The 15350-nt window shown below is 38.0% G+C and overlaps 1 protein-coding gene across 1 annotated transcript in view; it reads left to right on the top strand.

The window, feature by feature from the left end:
• Positions 1-644: 644 nt before the first annotated feature.
• Positions 645-15350, top strand: part of LOC128664438 (uncharacterized) — a 158306-nt gene continuing 143600 nt past the window's right edge. The window contains exon 1 of the mRNA XM_053719270.1: positions 645-1434. Within this exon, the coding sequence (XP_053575245.1) occupies positions 645-1434 (790 nt within the window). The remainder of the gene's footprint in view (positions 1435-15350) is intronic.

Here is a 15350-nt window from a genome sequence, read left to right as displayed (position 1 = left end):
AAGCTTATGTTCGCTGCTGCCCGATATCACATTGATTCCTATGGGAGAATAAAAGTTATGTTTACACCTAACACCCTAACATAAGTCCCGAGTCTAAACACCTACTACTACTATTACTAAACCCCTAATCTGCCGCCCAACATCACCGCCACCTACATTATACTTATTAACCCCTAATCTGCTGCCCCGACACTGCTGCCACCTACATAAAAGTATTAACCCCTATCCCGCCACTCCCGGACCCCGCCGACACCTAAATAATGTATTAACCCTTATCCCGCCGCTCCTGGAGCCCACCGCAACTAAATAAAGTTATTAACCCCTAAACCCCTGGCCTCCCACATCACTACCACTTACTAAACCTATTAACCCCTAAACCGCAAGCCCCCCACATCGCCATCTTGAAGATAGTAGACAAATTTGGCTGGGATAATCAGTTCAGCTGGCTGACAATAGACGTTAGTTCACTCTATTTGTCTATCCAGCACCAATTTGGTCTTAAAGCTTTGAAATATTTTTTGAGTAACTATACTAATTACTCAATTGATTTTCAAGAATATGTATTGGAAGTGGCCTCTTTTCTATTAACCCATAACTTTTTCAGTTTTGACGGTAAGGTTTATCTGCAGAAATGTGGGACAGCTATGGGGGCAAAATTTGCTCCATCATACGCCATCATCTTTATGGGGTGGTGGGAGCTGTCCCACATTTTTGCAGATAATAATCTTTACAGACCTATGATTCGTTTATACAGACGCTACATTGACGATTTGTTGTTTGTGTGGCAAGGTGATGAACAGTCTGCTTATGATTTTGTAAATTGGTTAAACACCAATGAGGTGGGCCTATGGTTCACCCACGAATATCACAGAGATACCATTAATTTTTTGTATTTGAGTCTGAGGGGTCTGCCTAGTGGTAGGATTGAGAAAGGGATGTATCGTAAGCCTATTGCTTGGAATACTTTACTGAATGCTAAGAGCTGCCACCCTAACCATGTTCCATATGCTGTGGCTAAGGGACAGTTCATACGCACTAAGAGAAATTGCACAGATACCCAGAAATATAAACAAGAAGCAAACAATTTGAGCAGTAGACTTCTAGAAAGGGGTTACAAGAGGTCTGTTGTAAACAAAGCTAGATCTGAAGTGGACAAATTGGATAGAAAAGTATTGTTGCAAGAAAATTGTTCGAAGAATAACAAAACTTTTGAGGGTGTAACATTTATTACCAACTATAGCGCCCAATATAATACCATTTGTGAGATTATATGTAAACACTTCAAAGTTTTGATAGCAGATGATTTATTGGTCCCCACAGTGGAAAAAGGCATAAGATGTGCCTATAGGAAAGCAAAGACTTTGGGTAATATGGTGGCTCCATCAGAAGTAATTAAACTCATCCAAGCTAAACATACATGGTTACAACATAAGGGTATGTTCAAATGCGGTAGGTCTAGATGCAAACCGTGTGAGCATGTACTTTTAGGAGATACATTCAAATCTATGGTAATGCAGGAAGTTTTTGATATTCACAGCTGTCTAAATTGTACCTGCAATTTTGTTATATATCTCCTAACATGTACATCATGTTTTTTGCAGTATGTAGGACTTACGACTAGAGATGTGAATTCCCGTATCAGGGAACATCTCTCTGTTATACATCTTGGCAAAGCAAAAACCCCTTTCGTACAACATTTTGCTCATTCACACAATAACAGTACTGACACTTTAGCCTGGAACATTATTGAGAGAATTCCTCTGACAGGCAGGGGTGGTGACAGGACCAAACGCCTTGAGCGACAAGAAATGTTTTGGATATTAAGTTTAAAAACTAGAGTACCTACAGGGTTAAATTCGGAGTATGACCTTATTAATTTCTGGCAATAGGTCAACATCCCCTATACTTAGGTATTCCTTTCTTACATGACACATATGTACATTTGATCAATAGATAGCGTATTTTGTACTTACAACACTTGGCTCACCTACGTTTTTAGCAGTTTGGGATATAATTTTATCAATCTGAGAGCCGGGTTAGGAATTGTGTGCACTCTACAGCTACATACCTGTTGGTAGATACATTAGCTTTACCACTATAGTGATCCTTATATATCCATTTTTTCAATTCCCTCTAATGTTTGCAGGGATATTATATATTTATATTTATAGCCATTTAACCTATTGCTTCAGGCTTTAGACTTCCGAGGCAAGTTAATAGAATTTTGGAATCTCTATGATAATTAATTGAATTATTAATTCTAGGTCCTTTAGGCTATAAATAAATATATATACATTAAGCAATTTATACCCCTTTGCATTGTGTAAATCTATGGTTCTCTTACTGAAAGCTGAAACAGTCACCGTTTCTATATATTTTCACTATTTACCGTCTATGACAGGCAGTTCGCAATAATTATGTGCTTATTATTTAGTTGTGTCTTTAGGTTAGTTGTTTAATATGTAATTTTTAATAGTAGATTTAAATTATTTGAGTAGGGTTAGGTTTTTAACTATATAATATATTTAATTTAATTTGTAGTTTAATGTAATTTTAGTATAACAGTTAGGGTAGGTTAATTATTAGTTTAATATAGTTTAATTTAAATCTAAATGTAAGTTTTAATTTATTATAAGATAGGGATGCGTTAATATTTAATTTAAAGTTAGCGGGTTGTTAGGTTTAGGGGTTAATAGGTTAATTTAGTTTATGGTGATGTGGGGGGCTTGCAGTTTAGGGGTTAATAGGTTTAGTAACTGGTAGTGATGTGGGAGGTCAGGGGTTAATAACTTTATTTAGTTGCAGTGGGCTCCAGAATCGGAAGGATAGGGGTTAATACATTTAGTTAGTTGCGGCGGTGTCGAGGAGCGGCGGAATAGGGGTTAATAAGTTTATTAGAGTTGCGGTGGGCTCAGGGAGCAGCGGGATAGAGAATCACATAGGATTACAATATCCGAACTCTCAGTACTATTTTTAAGACATTTATTACAAGGATGTACCCCTATATGCTCTAAAGATATATACATGCTTACATGGTATAATAATATATGTTAGTAGAATCGTCTTTTTAAATATCCAAGTAAAACTTCTTTTATATACTAAAAACGATTTTGTTTATTCATTCATTTAGAAGTACAATTGATAGTATACGCTGAAATCACATTTGTTATCATTGCAAAATAGAAGATTATTGCTAGTCAGCTATTATTATTTTCATTATTTTTTCACATCAATAAGAACTTAAGAAATAGGAGTATCTAAGTAACACCAGACATAGATTGACACTATTAGTAACGCACTTTTTTCTTTTAAACAATTTCTTGTAACAATTTCTTGTACACAATTTCTTTGAATACATTGAAACACTTCATATAGGTAACGACACAACAGTTCCACTAGAACAAATACACCCTCATCATCTTATTAAGAAAATTAGAAATATAACACAAAATTGTGAGATAATACAATTTTGAAATATTTTTATCATTTTAATATTTTTATATTTTCGAACCACAGCCTAAACTCACAGCTCTTTTAGAGCGCTCCCCACACCCACTTTGCACAGCAGCGGGATAGGGGTTAATAACTTTATTTAGTTGCGGCGGGGTCCGGGAGCAGCGGCATAGGGGTTAATAACTTTATTTAGGTTGCGGCGCGGTCCGGGAGCGGCGGGATAGGGGTTAAACAGTTTAGTAGAGTGGCAGTGTTTAGTGACAGTATATAAATAAAGCTGGGAAAAAGCAGAATAGCAGCGAGATCGATGACTGTTAGTTAGTTAAACAGTCCACTGTTCATCGCCCCGCACTTTGTGCGCAGCTTTTTGACAGCTTTTTATATAAATATGGAGAGCGTATTCTGGTCCGTGGTCGCAATGTTAGGCGATGTCAGGTGACCGTATTGGTGCTGTCGAATGCTAGAAAGTTGACGGCTTGATAAGCAGGCCTCTCTGTGTCTTTTGACAAATGCTTGTTATGCCTTGAGGCACAAATTGTTTTGCCTATGCAATTCTGTGCTGCATGCTTAGCTAGAACACTTCAATTTAAAGATAAATTGTTGCCCTCTGAGCCCAAAGTCTCTCAGGATGATGCTGTTCAGGCAATGCCACAGCTTTCTCCTCAAATGTCCCAAGCCTCTATGGCGTCATATACAGTGCCCTACAGTTCCTCTCAGCCTCCTGGAGGAGTTTATTTGCCTGCAGAATTTTCTGCACAGGTATATTCTGCGGTATCTATGGCATTATCTGCTTTTCCTATGCTGGGAAAACGCAAGAGGAAAATTAGACATTCAGATAGTAAGGTTTGTGTTCCACCTACTGCAACGCAGGTTGTCCTCCCTCATACGTCTGATGAGGAGGATACGTCGGCAGCCTCTGAGGTTGAAAGCTCAGATTTGGGCAGTATTATTCCTTAATCTGATATTGAAGAAGTAAACTTCAGATTTAAGCTTGAACACCTTCGTGTACTGTTAAGGGAGGTATTGGCTACCTTGAATGACTCCGATACTTCTGTTGTTGTCAACCCTAAGAAGTCCAGTAAACTTAATAAATACTATGATGTTCCTTCCTCTGTGGAAGTTTTTCCTGTTCCAGACCATGTGACGGAGATTATTTCCAGCGATTCCTTTCTCCCCGTCTTCTGTATTTAAAAAGATGTTTCCTGTTGCTGACTCCATTAAAGATTCTTGGCGCACAGTGCCTAAAGTAGAAGGGGCTATTTCTACTCTGGTTAAGAGAACTACGATCCCTATAGAGGATAGCTGCTCCTTTAAGGATCCCATGGACAAAAAGCTGGAAGCTTATTTGAAGAAGATGTATGTTCATCAAGGTCTTAAATGGTAACCTGCAGTTTGTATTACCACAGTAGCAAGTGTGGCATCTTATTGGTGCAATGCCTTGTCTGAATCGATTTTAGTAGAGACTCCATTGGAGGAGATACAAGATAGGATTAAGGCTCTCAAACTAGCCAATTCCTTTATTTCTGATGCTAACATGCAAGTTATTAGACTGAGAGCCAAGATGTCTGGCTTCTCTGTCCTAGCACATAGGGCATTGTGGCTAAAATCTTGGTCAGCTGATGTTACCTCTAAGTCCAAGCTTCTGGTGCTTTCTTACAAGGGTAAGACCTTGTTCGGACCTGGTCTGGCAGAAATAATTTCTGATATTATGGTTGTAAAAGGGTCTTTTCTACCGAAAGACAAGAAGACAAGACTCAAAGGACGTCAAAGTCATTTTCGTTCCTTTCGCAACTTCAAAGGTCAAAAGTCTTCCTCTCCCCCTCCCAAGCAGGAGCAGTCCAAGTCTTCTTGGAAGCCCAATCAGTCTTGGAATAAGGGGAGGCAATCAATCAAAGAAACCCTAAGCTGAGTCTAAGTCAGTATGAAGGGTCGGCCCCCGGTCCGGGGGGCAGACTTTCCCTGTTTTGTCAAGCATGGAGATGAGATGTCCCAGATCCTTGGGCTGTGGACATAGTATCTCAGGGTTACAAAATATAATTCAAAACTTTCCCTTCCAGGGGCAGCTTCCACCTCTCAAGATTATATGCAGACCAGGTAAAAAGAGAGGCATTCTTGAACTACGTTCAGGACCTTTCCTCTCTGGGAGTTATTGTTCCAGTTCCAGTAAGGGAACAGGGTCTAGGATTCCATTCAAATCTGTGCGTGGTTCCCAAAAAAGAGGGAACTTTTTGACCCATTTTAGACCTAAAGTGCCTCAACAAGTTTTTCAGGGTACCATCCTTCAAAATGGAACCATTCATTCCATTCTTCCTTTGTTCCCAGAGGGTCAGTTCATGATGACCATAGACCTGAAGGATGTGTATCTTCATGTTCCTGTAAGGCTACAGATAAATGACATATATATATTATATATATATATATATATATATATATATATATATATATATATATATATATATATATATCTATCTATATATATATATGTGTGTGTGTGTGTGTGTAAGTAGGACAGGGGAATGTGTTTATGTATGAAACCATATTTTTATCAGATATTCTTTGAAATAGGATTGCAATTCTGATGTCAGGATTTGACTCAGAAACCCCCACAAATTGAATATACATCTCCAGGCTGAACTACAGACAGCATGTCCCAAAAAACAAAAGGGAAACATTTGCTTCTTAATTAGGAAGTGCAAATTTCATAGCACTCTGTACCCCATGCTATGAGTGAGGACGAGGTGTCTGGAATACCCTCTTGAAGCTGGTCAAAATCATAGGGAAACAGTTTTTATGCACATAGGTGTTAATTGCTCCTAAACATCAAATACACGTCTGCATTGCTAGCTAAACAATTTACTGAGAGCAGACAGATTAGCATTTACAATCCATGTAGCATAAGTAAAATTAAATACATTTTACAAAGGGAATGAGGCCAATAGTTTCAGATATGTTTGAAATAATTCAAATAACCCATATATGTATATATAACATGCTTTCCTGTCTTCCAGGTGGAACTAAAAGATGACACACACAGGACGATACATGGGATGAAATAAGTCATATCATATGAATGTGAAATAAATGTTTATAAAGTTTTAAATACATCTCTTGAAATATAGTGAGATGGATATATGGAAGTTACTTTGATGTGATATGACTATGAAATATTGACATCTGATATTGAAATATAAATTTTCTGTTAGGCTAAATGAAATATAAATGCTAACAAATTATAATATGTTTAATAGGAAAAATTGAATAGTTAGCAATATAAATTATTCAATATAAATAATGTTAGACACATGTTTCATATCAAAATGACCAGAGAGGTAATGTGATCCTACCCATCTGTGATTGATATTGTGAACTTATTAATATGAGGGAATTATGGCAGTTATTAAACATTTAAAAAAAAAAAATTGTTCAGAGATGTGTTTAAATGCATTGCTATGTTGTATGTCTGCTGCCACCTAAGGGCCAATACCGGTATAGCAGTTAAAGGATTTAGGTGTTCAAAAAAAAAAGAATGTGTTTCCGTGGTGACCGAGGGCCAATCCAAATAGACATCCCACCTAACCAATGGGATGGTCAGATCTCGTAGGGCCACTCCCATGGTTTCATCAATGAGTGAAAAGATTATTTAAGTAAATGCAGCAAGGAGAACATGGACAGATTTTGTTGAATTCAATGATCTACTGCTGGGCGTTCAAAATACATTAATTCTGAGCAAGCTGATCTACCCTTTTCTCAGTGATTGCAAAAATGTACTTATTTATTTTGTGAGATGAAACAAGGAATCCTTGGTAACTGAACTATCAATTTTGGTCATTTCGGTAACGTATATACAGGGAGTGCAGAATTATTAGGCAAGTTGTATTTTTGAGGATTAATTTTATTATTGAACAACAACCATGTTCTCAATGAACCCAAAAAACTCATTAATATCAAAGCTGAATAGTTTTGGAAGTAGTTTTTAGTTTGTTTTTAGTTATAGCTATTTTAGGGGGATATCTGTGTGTGCAGGTGACTATTACTGTGCATAATTATTAGGCAACTTAACAAAAAACAAATATATACCCATTTCAATTATTTATTTTTACCAGTGAAACCAATATAACATCTCAACATTCACAAATATACATTTCTGACATTCAAAAACAAAACAAAAACAAATCAGTGACCAATATAGCCACCTTTATTTGCAAGGACACTCAAAAGCCTGCCATCCATGGATTCTGTCAGTGTTTTGATCTGTTCACCATCAACATTGCGTGCAGCAGCAACCACAGCCTCCCAGACACTGTTCAGAGAGGTGTACTGTTTTCCCTCCTTGTAAATCTCACATTTGATGATGGACCACAGGTTCTCAATGGGGTTCAGATCAGGTGAACAAGGAGGCCATGTCATTAGATTTTCTTCTTTTATACCCTTTCTTGCCATCCACGCTGTGGAGTACTTGGACGCGTGTGATGGAGCATTGTCCTGCATGAAAATCATGTTTTTCTTGAAGGATGCAGACTTCTTCCTGTACCACTGCTTGAAGAAGGTGTCTTCCAGAAACTGGCAGTAGGACTGGGAGTTGAGCTTGACTCCATCCTCAACCCGAAAAGGCCCCACAAGCTCATCTTTGATGATACCAGCCCAAACCAGTACTCCACCTCCACCTTGCTGGAGTCTGAGTCGGACTGGAGCTCTCTGCCCTTTACCAATCCAGCCATGGGCCCATCCATCTGGCCCATCAAGACTCACTCTCATTTCATCAGTCCATAAAACCTTAGAAAAATCAGTCTTGAGATATTTCTTGGCCCAGTCTTGACGTTTCAGCTTGTGTGTCTTGTTCAGTGGTAGTCGTCTTTCAGCCTTTCTTACCTTGGCCATGTCTCTGAGTATTGCACACCTTGTGCTTTTGGGCACTCCAGTGATGTTGCAGCTCTGAAATATGGCCAAACTGGTGGCAAGTGGCATCTTGGCAGCTGCACGCTTGACTTTTCTCAGTTCATGGGCAGTTATTTCGCGCCTTGGTTTTTCCACACGCTTCTTGCGACCCTGTTGACTATTTTGAATGAAACGCTTGATTGTTCAATGATCACGCTTCAGAAGCTTCAAGTTTAAGAGTGCTGCATCCCTCTGCAAGATATCTCACTATTTTTGACTTTTCTGAGCCTGTCAAGTCCTTCTTTTGACCCATTTTGCCAAAGGAAAGGAAGTTGCCTAATAATTATGCACACCTGATATAGGGTGTTGATGTCATTAGACCGCACCCCTTCTCATTACAGAGATGCACATCACCTAATATGCTTAATTGGTAGTAGGCTTTCGAGCCTATACAGCTTGGAGTAAGACAACATGCATAAAGAGGATGATGTGGTCAAAATACTCATTTGCCTAATAATTCTGCACTCCCTGTATATAAAAAGAAAGAGGGTTGCAATTAATATTTTAACACAGATATATGCATAATAGCTGTAGTTTAAAGTATAGTTGAAAGACTTAAAGGGAGCAGTTTTATATTGTAGTTTATATTCAGTCTGTATATTGTTAAATACATATCCTTGATGCTAATTTGTTTTATCTATACAACTATAGAGTTATAACTCAGAATTGGGTTTTTACATAAATAATATATACAATTTCTGATGTTTTAATAGAAGTATAGATTGTCCTATTGTTTAAATTAGCACTGTTAGAATTGTGTTGCTTGGATATTGAGCTGTTCTTGGAACCTCATTGTATTAACAGGGTAAAATTAAACTATAAATCATATTGCTGAATGTTTGTAGCTGCTACTTTAGATCTCATTGTAATATTTTAAATGCAGCTCTGAATGAAAGTCTGGTTTTAAAGATACATTTTTCTGGGCTTTGTAAGAAGGATAACATATCTTAATAGTTGGTTTTAACGTATATAATATTGTGTCATATTCTGGTATTACAAATATATTTTAAAATGTTCATGGATATTAACTAAAAAAAAGAATTCAGGTATTTATATTAATTGTATGGTTTCTAATAGATGCTTGTTGGTTAAGGGTTTCTATTTTTAAGGATAATTATTATTTGTATTGTGTTATAACCCTGCCATAAGCTGATATATTATTTGGAGAGCACTACTAAGATTTTCATAAATATACTGACATTCCCATCCACAGGGATCATCACAAATTCCTGAGATTCGCCTTTCTAAACAAACACTTTCAGTTTGTGGCTCTTCCGTTTGGACTTGCCACAGCTCCCAGAATTTTCTAAAAGGTTCTGTTGACTCTCTTGGCAGTGATCAGGTCTCGGGGAATTGCAGTGGCGCCATACCTGGATGACATATTGGTTCAGGCTCCATCTTTTCAACAAGCAAACTCTCATACAGAGATCTTGTTGTCTTTTCTACGTTTCCATCGCTGGAAAGTGAATCTGAAAAAAGAGTTCTCTTGTTCCAACTACAAGGGTGGTTTTCTTAGGGACCATAATAGATTCCCTATCTATAAAAAAATTTCTGACGGAGGTCAGAAAATCCAAAATTCTCTCCTCTTGCCTCTCTTTTCAGTCTACTGTTTGTCCATCAGTGGCTCAATGTATGGAGGTAATTGGTCTGATGGTCGCTTCCATGGACATCATTTCCTTTGTTCGATTCCATTTGAGAGCTCTGCAATTATGCATGCTCAGACAATGGAACGGAGACCATTCAAATCTGTCTCAGAGGATAGATCTATACCAGTCAACAAGAGACTCTTTCCCGTGGTGGCTTTCTCAAGACCATCTGTCTCAGGGCACATGTTTCTGGAGACCTTCTTGGGTGATTGTGACCATGGACTTCAGCCTGCTAGGCTGGGGTGCAGTCTGGGACTCATTAGATGTGCAGGGACTATGGACTCGGGAGGAGTCTGCTCACCCCATAAACATCTTGGAGTTGAGAGCGATTTACAATGCTCTGATGGCTTTGCCTCAATTGTCTTTAGCCCGGTTTATCAGGTTTCAGTCGGACAACATCATCTCAGTGGCTTACATCAACCACAAGGGAGGAACTCGGAGTTCCTTAGCCATGAAGGAGGTAGCACCTCTGATAGATGGTCTGGCGGTTCCTTGGGATTTTGGTCTAGCATACGTGTTTCCTACATTTGCGCTCCTTCCACAAGTTATTGCGCGTATCAAATAATAGAGAGCATCAGTAATTCTTATAGCTCCTGCATGGCCTCACAGGATCTGGTATGCAGACCTAGTGAAGATGTCATCTCGGTCGCCATGGAGGTTGCCTCTGAGGAAGGACCTTCTAACTCAGGGTCCATTCCTCCATCCTAATCTCGTTTCTCTGAAGCTGACTGTGTGGAGATTGAACGCTTAGTTCTGTCTAAGCATGGATTTTCTGAGTCGGTCATTGAGACCATGATCCAGGCTCGAAAGCCTGTTACTCTAAATATTTACCATAAGGTATGGCGTAAATACCTTTATTGGTGGGAATCTAAGGGCTACTCTTGGAGTAGGGTCAGGATTCCAAGGTTCCTTGGAGCCTTAAAGGGACAGTGTACTGAATTTTTTCCCCTGAATGTGTTCCCCATGACTTGTTTGTTATACCAGCTGCCGCGTATAAAATGTATGAGAAAATGTTCATTTATGCTTCTTTTTGCACAATAAATAGCTGTATGTGTTCTTTGAAACCACAGCCCCAAAAAGTCTAGACTATCAGATCAGATCTCGCTATCTTTTCACTCAAATGCTTTCCTTTTTAATCATTGTCTCTGTACAATACTTAGAAAGAACAATTGTATATGAACATTTTAGAGCTTTATCTCTGCCACCATCCACTGTGAGTGTAATTTATTGTGCTGGTTGTGTTTACCTAGTTTCCCTATAGCCTATACCTAAGTATAGGAACTTTCAGTTTAGGTGGAGATACTACAGGCTAAATAAGCTATATCAAATGCCAATATAAAGGCTAAGGAGCTATTTGTAAACAATTTAATACACTCGAGCAGGTAAAATGGATCATTTGGAACAAATTAAAGGAGATATCATTTCTGGGTAAACTGTCCCTTTAATCTTGTTCTTAAAGTTTTGCAGCAGGCTCCGTTTGAGCCAATGCATTCCATAGATATTAAGTTGCTATCTTGGAAGGTTTTGTTTCTTATTGCTATCTCTTCTGCTCTGAGAGTTTTCAGAACTCTTGGCTTTGCAGTGTGAGTCCCCTTACCTTATCTTTCATGCGGATAAGGTGTTTCTTCTTACTAAATTGGGGTTTCTTCCTAAAGTGGTTTAGGATAGAAATATTAATCAGGAAATTGTTGTTCCTTCTCTCTGCCCCAATTCTTCTTCTCATAAAGCACATCTGTTGCAAAACTTGGATGTTGTGCATGCTCTAAAATTCTACCTACAGACGACTAAGGATTTTCGCCAGTCTTCTGCCCTGTTTGTTTGTTTCTCAGGAAAACGTAAGGGTCAGAAGGCTGCTTCTATGTCTCATTCCCTCTGGATGAGAAGTATGATTCGTTTTGCTTATGAGACTGCTGGACAGCAGCCACCTGAGAGAATTACAGCTCATTCCACTAAGGCTGTCTCCTCTTCTTGGGCTTTCAAAAATTAAGCTTCTGTGGAACAGATTTGCAAGCCTGCAACTTGGTCCTCTCTGCATACTTTTTCCAAATTTTCCAGATTTTATACTTTTGCCTCAGCTGAGGCCTCTTTTGGGAGAAAGGTTCTTCAAGCGGTGGAGCCTTCTGTTTAGATCTGCCTGTCTTGTTCTCCCTCCCTGTTCATTCTGTGTCCTCTAGCTTGGGTATTGGTTCCCACTAGTAAATAGAATGACGTCATGGACTCTCCATATCTTAGGAAAGAAAACAAAATGTATTTATTTATTAGCGTGCTCTGGTATTACTAAGTGGAGCACTAATATCGCTTTCGCGCAAGCAACATTTAGCGATCCACTTGTAATTTAGCCCATTGTATATATCTGGGATTCATCCATATAATAGTTATGTAATCATGTTTATATATATATATATATATATATATATATATATATATATATATATATATATATATATATATATATATATATATATATTGCAGGTAAAGTAAGAAATTGAGTAATCCTAGTATTAACCAGGTATACCTGACATTAACCAAGTCATTGCATCAAACATATATACGATGCCCTATAATTCACACATCTTTACTCTCTTTTTTACCTCCATCTGGGGGGTTCAAGGGGGGCAAAGCCTCCCTTATAAACCTCATTCACCAAGGTTCATTTGGGGTGGAAGCCAGAGGATCAGCGGTGGGGAAATTACATTACATCGGGCTTTACCCACAGCCACTTCGGTAATGTCAGATTTACACGGGTAATCCTAGAATTACCCCGATTTCTGACTTTACCTATATCATATATATAAATACACATACATTTTTAATGCCTGAATGGTATTGTACTTTAACATACTTTAACCTAGTCAATAGTCAAATTCAGATAAGTAATAATACTGCAAATATAATCATTATGCAGACATGTTTTGTATTGCATTATATAGTTTTGTATTTCCAATATAAATGTTTCCACCTCAGCGTATTTTTTTTCAATAATTTTCCTGTTACACAACAGAGATACTGTTTGTTTTAATAAAACAGGATACTTTTATACACATGTATCAATACATGTGGTCCGGTTACTACTGACCTCATTATTATCATGTACTTTGACTAATCTCATTATTGTGAGTATTATAGAGTCGGTTTTTGACAGAGCATGCTAATTTCATTTATCTCAGATACTAAATTGTATGTTTAGTACATGCAAGCATGGATCTATGAAAATATTTTAGTACATCTATCAACACTCATTGCTAGCCTCAACAAGCTTAGTGTTAACCTACCTAGTTTCACAAATAAGGAATCTAGCGTTGGATTAGACCTGTGGATTCTGTTTTCCTTTGTACAGTTGTGTTTCATATGTGTGTTTTAACATATTTTTATAACACATAAAGTATCTGATGCAAGTTGTTCCTCAGCCCTCCTGTGCTTCAAGGACAAAGCAAAGGCTGCAAACCAGGAATCACAGACTCATTCTCAGGTGCAGGGGTGAAAAGGTCCTTTACTTGATATTTCACTTCATGAGTCTACCTAGCAAATGTGGATGGTAAGCTCTAATGCTCAGGCAGCATTTACAGTGCCTTACCAGGTTCCTATTTTCCTTATGGCTATATCAAAGGTACTTTGTTTCCTTGCTCTATAGAATTTATGCATCCTTTTTGCTTTCCTTTCTTTGTTTTCAGTGCTCACATCAGCACTCACCTGGGCTGGGGCACCATCTGGAAGTCTTGAGGGATGCAAGTAGTTTGGTTCCCTCTGGAGGCGAGGTTACCACTCAGCATTCTTGAACTCCAAGCTTATCTTAGAACTCTTCAGGCCGTGGTCCAAGTTAAATTCCATCTCCATTTCTTATCAGACATCTTTACAGCGGTTGCTTAAATCAACTATCAAGGGGGGGGGGGGGGGGGGGTCGTATCTCCCTCACCATGCAAGAAATGGGTCTCTTTTTGTTATGAATAGAGAAGGAAAGCTGTTCTCTATCAACTTCATGTTAAAGGAGTGAACAATTGGGAAGCAAACTACTTTAATCTGTTCAGTCTTGAGAATGAGTACTTCATCAAGACATATTCAACCAGCTTATTCTAAATTGGGTTCTACCATGTATTCTAAGGCTCTCGCCTTCACAATAATTAAATATATATGCCTAGATTACGAGTTTTGCGTTAGGGTAAAAAAGCAGTGTTAAGAGGTCCTAACACTGCTTTTTTACGCCCACTGGTATTACGAGTTTCCGTAACGCAACAAAAATATCCATCTCCGCTCAAATCATTAACGTAAACCCAGACCCAGTAGTTAACCATATACCGCTAACAAAAACATCCACGAATCACAAAAAAAACATTACACAAACTACACTTACACTCATACAAACACTACACAATATTTATTTTTAAGATTTTATATTTTCATATCAAAATAGAACGGATCGAAGTTACGAGATCTCGGGTGTTTGAAAAAAAAACACACACAAATCCATTTTCCATTGACTTACATAGACAGTCGGGAACATACACTCATATAGCTACATCTAACTACAAATATTATCACATACATACACTAATCGATACATACAAACAATATACAGCACATTACATTCACAAAACAGACTTTTATTAGGAAATTAACACGATTTAGCTACTTTTTCACACAAGAACATGACGTCACTCACTTTACGCTTAAAACAAGTCTTGGATTTTATTTCTACACAATTTTTTCTCCTCCATTGAGTTCTATGGGGAAGACGTGCTCATGCACGCGACAGGCATATTTACCTTACACACGTAAAATGCGTACACAAAAAAACTCATAATACCAGTGTTACAATTGTGAAACTAACTCATTTTTTCTTGCGTTAGTCCCGCTATGACAAATAGATCAAGAAATTACTATTTCCCTATGGAGTTATGGCTTTTACTTCTGTGAAATTCACTACAACATCAAATTGTTATATAAATTTACATTACATCAACTACAAATCACCAGTACAAAATCTGTTACAAAAATTACATCAGATTTAAACGGACAGAAAAATAATTTTTACATTTCACACAGCCTCACACCTCACATCAGATTTGCACAGACATTCTACAAGCCTAACATCAGACTCCAGAGACTTAAAAAACATTTTACAAGCCTCACACCTCACATCAGATTTGCACAGACATTCTACAAGCCTAACATCAGACTCCAGAGATTTGCACGCACTAGCCCTCCAGTCCCTTCCCACCACCAACCCACCCTAGTGTTACCTTAATTTATAAACACCTTCTAACAGTAATTATGTGCAGCTGTCACTAATAATCCAGGATAAAGAAACCACTTCTGACT

The sequence above is a fragment of the Bombina bombina genome, chromosome 6 (genome assembly GCF_027579735.1).
Source record: "Bombina bombina isolate aBomBom1 chromosome 6, aBomBom1.pri, whole genome shotgun sequence".
In the NCBI taxonomy this organism is placed as follows: Eukaryota; Metazoa; Chordata; class Amphibia; order Anura; family Bombinatoridae; genus Bombina; species Bombina bombina.
The sequence above is the reverse complement of the archived record's forward strand: the minus strand, read 5'-3'. Positions and strand labels throughout refer to the sequence as shown.